Source organism: Mizuhopecten yessoensis, unplaced genomic scaffold, assembly GCF_002113885.1.
Source record: "Mizuhopecten yessoensis strain PY_sf001 unplaced genomic scaffold, ASM211388v2 scaffold923, whole genome shotgun sequence".
Classification (NCBI taxonomy): Eukaryota; Metazoa; Mollusca; class Bivalvia; order Pectinida; family Pectinidae; genus Mizuhopecten; species Mizuhopecten yessoensis.
This window is the reverse complement of record NW_018403789.1, coordinates 1,202,550-1,207,137: the sequence shown is the minus strand read 5'-3', so window position 1 is coordinate 1,207,137 and position 4,588 is coordinate 1,202,550. Positions and strand designations below refer to the sequence as shown.

Sequence of the window (4,588 nt, the reverse complement as noted above, 5' to 3'; positions counted from 1 at the left end):
GTCATTTAAACAGACGGCCAAAACAAAGAATACATACTGCTGCACTATAGGGTCAATTATACAGACTGTCATAACAATGTATACATAATGCTGCATCATAGGGTCATTTATACAGACTATCATAACAAAGTATTCATTCTGCTCCACTATAGGGTCAATTATACAACTATCATAATAAAGTAAACATGCTGCTCCACTATAGGGTCATTTATACAGGCTGTCATAACAAAGTATACATACTGCTTCCTTTAGGGTCATTTATACAGACTGCCATAACAAAGTATACATACTGTTGCACTATAGGGTCATTATACAGACTGTCATCACAAAGTATACATACTGCTGCACTATAGGGTCTTTTATACATACTATCATAACAAAGTATACATACTGCTGCACCATAGGATTATTTATACAGACTGTCATAACAAAGTATACATTCTGCTGCACTATAGGGTCATTTATATAGTTTGTCATAGCAAAGTATACATGCTGCTGCCTTTAGGGTCATTTATACAGACAGACATAACAAATTATACATACTGCTGAACCATAGGGTTATTTATACAGACTGTCATAAAAAAGTATTCATACTGCTGCACCATAGGGTTATTTATACAGACTGTCATAACAAAGAATACATACTGCTGCCTTTAGGGTCATTTATACAGACTGTCATAACAAAGTATTCATACTGCTGCACCATAGGGTCATTTATACAGACGGCCAAAACAAAGTATATATACAGACTGTCATAACAAAATCTACATACTGCTGCCATTAGGGTCATTTATAAAGACTGTCATAACAAATTATACATACTGCTGCACCATAGGGTCGTTTATACAAACGGCCAAAACAAAGTATATATACAGACTGTCATAACAAAATCTACATACTGCTGCCATTAGGGTCATTTATAAAGACTGTCATAACAAAGTATACATACTGCTGCATCATAGGGTCGTTTATACAGACTGTCATAACAAATAATACATACTGCTACACCATAGGTTCATTGATACAGACTGTCATAACAAAGTAAATATACTGCTAAACCATAGGGTCATGTATACAGACTGTCATAGCAAAGTATACATACTGTTGCACTATAGGGTCATTATACAGATTGTCATCACAAAGTATACATACTGCTGCACCATAGGGTCATTTATACAGACTGTCATAACAAAGTATACATACTGCTGCACCATAGGGTCATTTATACCGACTATCATTGCAAAGTATACATACTGCTACTCCATAGGGTCGTAACAAAGTATACATATTGCTTCTGTAACGCGTGACGAGCGTCGGTAGAGATAATTAGAAATGAACAAAACAAACTGGTCAATTACACAAATACGAACAATGTTTCTACAATTAACACAAACACATTTCACTAAACATTTCTATCATCTCTCCAGCATCCACTCTTTCACATACCTACATTTACATATTTTCACACATTGATTTCCTTACAAAAGTTCACAATTCAAAATAAGCCGGTTAATTGCATGATATCAGTTAATGTTCCTTGTTTGAATAATATGACAGTTCCTGTGCTGTCTGCTCCTGTCTACTGAATGACACAATGGACCAATAGTCCTCTTCTGGGTGACAACAGTCTCAGTATGTTTGATACCGCTGACCAACCGTAGCCTTTACTGACGGTGGAAATCTATGATACGCGCTATGCCCTTCTCTCGAACCCTAGTGTCCACTAGGAGTTCACTATCTGTACAGCTCTGGCTGACCTCTTGAGTGACCATGACCTGCCAGCTGTGGATGACCTGTGGCTGACCTTGACTCTTTGCATGGGAGGGTCCTGATTCCCCGTTCACTGGTATCCACTGCAATGACCAAATGTGGTCGTAATCCTCCTCAGGAAAGCTTAAACAATACCCAAAACAGCCATTACAATCTTGCATACTTCACCATTCAAGCAATTTGTTTCACACAAAATATTTACAAGACAATTATATAATAACACAATCATATTCGTCAATCTTAACACTGAAGTGAGACACTATGATATACAGTAATGAAAACAGTTAAGTGATATACTATAATAACTATTATTACAATGCAACCTTATTCCTGTCCAGCGACACATAGTACTAAGTACACAGTCGAGTATGGCAACACGCCGCTTCCATACTTTTTACAATCTATCGAGACCTCACCTATACATAACGGTTTATGACTATTCCAATACATATCATCAACATTACAACATTATTGCATTCGTCCATAACTATGCATTGACATATATATACTTATAAATTAATAGAGTATTTCTAAAAACATATATTCATACAATTTAGCCTACATGCACGTGTTGTACTGTGGTATTCGCTCACTACCCTAGCGTCACGCATGACCGGACTGCACTATCCTATACGGCTCAATAGATGTTAACCGGCCTACTGATGTAGGCCGCTGTGAGTACTAAAACCCACGACAGGTGGCTATGGCGCGTCCACAATGTTTACCTGTGTCCTGAGCTCGTGCACTTCCGCTCCCTACCTATTTACTTACCGTAACGGCCGTCAACTGACCACGTGATTCGTAATAACAATAACACTAGACATTCACACATATATATATACATACGATCAACATAAACACCACGAGACAATACATGCGATCGTGACAAATCCCCCCATTCTGGAAAAATGTGGTCACACTTTTTCTTTACACCACGGAGCATGTATCTTCTATATCCTACTCAAATTGTCCGCTCCCACGTTGTCGACTGCTTTGATTGCCTGAATTCTAAATATTTAGGGTTGCAATAGCAACGCCCACCTCATTAGTCTTGCGTTTGCTGTTTTTGATCTATGAATATATGTCAGTGGCTGGTGATCCGTTTCCAGAACGAGTTCCCGTCCGTAGATGTACACTTCATACTTCTGAATTCCCCAGTAGATTCCCAAACATTCCTTCTCGATGATGGTCTAATTCTTTTGGCGGAGTAGAAGTTTTCTGCTTGCATACGCTACATGCATCTTTATTCCATCCTCCACCTGCAACAAAGCCGCACCAAGACCTGTGTCCGATGCGTCCGTGCGAATGATGAATTCTTGGTTTAAATCCGAAAACTTTTAAACAGGCTCTGCAATCAGCATTTTCTTCAGGGTGGTATATGCCCGCTCATGGCTGTCTTCCCACTGCACATGATTAGCACTACCCTTCTTGGTAAGGTCTGTGAGAGGAACAGCGATCGCTGCAAAGTTCGGAATGAACCTGCGATAAAAGCCTGCAAGTTGTCCCAAGAAAGATCTTACTTGCTGCTTTGTCGTCGGTTTGGGTGCTTGACGGATCGCCTTTACCTTTGCCTGGTCCATCTGCAGACGCTTCGATCCTACAACATGTCCTAAGCACGGTAAACTCCCAAATCCGAAGGAACATTTGCTGGGCTTAACAGTGAGAGCTGCCTTCTGTAGCCGTGAGAACAATTATCGAAGCACTTCCATGTGTTCCTCCAATGAATTGGTATAGATAAGAATATCATCAATGAAGTTATCAAACTTCTCCATACCAACCAACAGCTTCCTCATCAATCTGCTGAAAGTTGCCGGTGCATTAACCAATCCAAAGGGCATGACCCGAAATTGGAAAAGTCCTAGTGGGGTTGCAAAAGCAGTCATCTCCTTAGCGTTTGCTTATAACTTGCCAATAACCCTTGCTGACGTCCAGCTTCGTGCAGTACTCTCATCCGCGTTTGGCATTGGTTCAGCATCGAAGATTGTCACGCGATTCAATCCACGAAAACCGATGCAGAATCGATTACTCCCATCTTTCTTCTTCATCATCACACAGGTGCCGAATATGGGGATGTCGACGGTTCGATGACTTCCATATGGAGCATGTTCTTTACTTCCTCTTTGATAACCTCCTTCGTATTATACGGTAATGGGTACGACTTTATCCGTACTGGGTCATTCGTTGTAGTGTGAATATCATGTTCCGCCAGGTTCGTCCTTCCTGGTTGGTCTGTAAACACATCTTCATACTTCTCCATGATATCCCTGACATCGTGTTACTGATCCTCTGAAAGTTCCTCCGATATCTCCACATTCTGAAAATCTTCGCTTCCCACTCTTCTTGGCATTTCTTCCAATTCTTTGCCTGTATCTGTCTCAATTTCCTGATCACTATCGTGGATCACTGTCGTCATCACACACGAGAGGATTACTCCAACATCATGCGTTGCTTTGTCTTTAGCATCCACGTATTTCTTCAACAAATTTAAGTGAAGAGTTTTTATCTTCCCGTCTCTATTTACACGATAATCTGTCGGCCCAACGTTCTCTGTCACCTCATACGGTCTTCGCCACTGCATCAGCAACTTATTAGCCTTAATAGGCAGCAACACTAACACCTTATCTCCCGCCTTCAGTTCCTTGACTTAACTCGCCGATTGAAATGCTTCCGCTGTTTTCCCTTAGCTGCACGCAACTGTTCCATAGCCATCCCACACGTCTCCTCGATTCTTTCCCTCGGGTCCATCACATACTGGTATGTGGTCTTCACCTCGTCATCAGGTAACTCGTTCGTCCACAATTCCCTCAATATCATCATG

The 4,588-nt window shown here is 40.8% G+C and overlaps 1 protein-coding gene across 1 annotated transcript; it reads right to left on the bottom strand.

Annotated features, from left to right (window-relative positions):
* Positions 1-3,107: 3,107 nt before the first annotated feature.
* Positions 3,108-4,027, bottom strand: LOC110455569 (uncharacterized mitochondrial protein AtMg00860-like). The gene is made up of 2 exons (XM_021505757.1): positions 3,884-4,027; positions 3,108-3,443 (listed from the first exon to the last, which is right to left on the bottom strand). Exons 1-2 carry the CDS (start codon positions 4,025-4,027, stop codon positions 3,108-3,110), a joined length of 480 nt encoding a protein of 159 aa, XP_021361432.1.
* Positions 4,028-4,588: the final 561 nt, after the last annotated feature.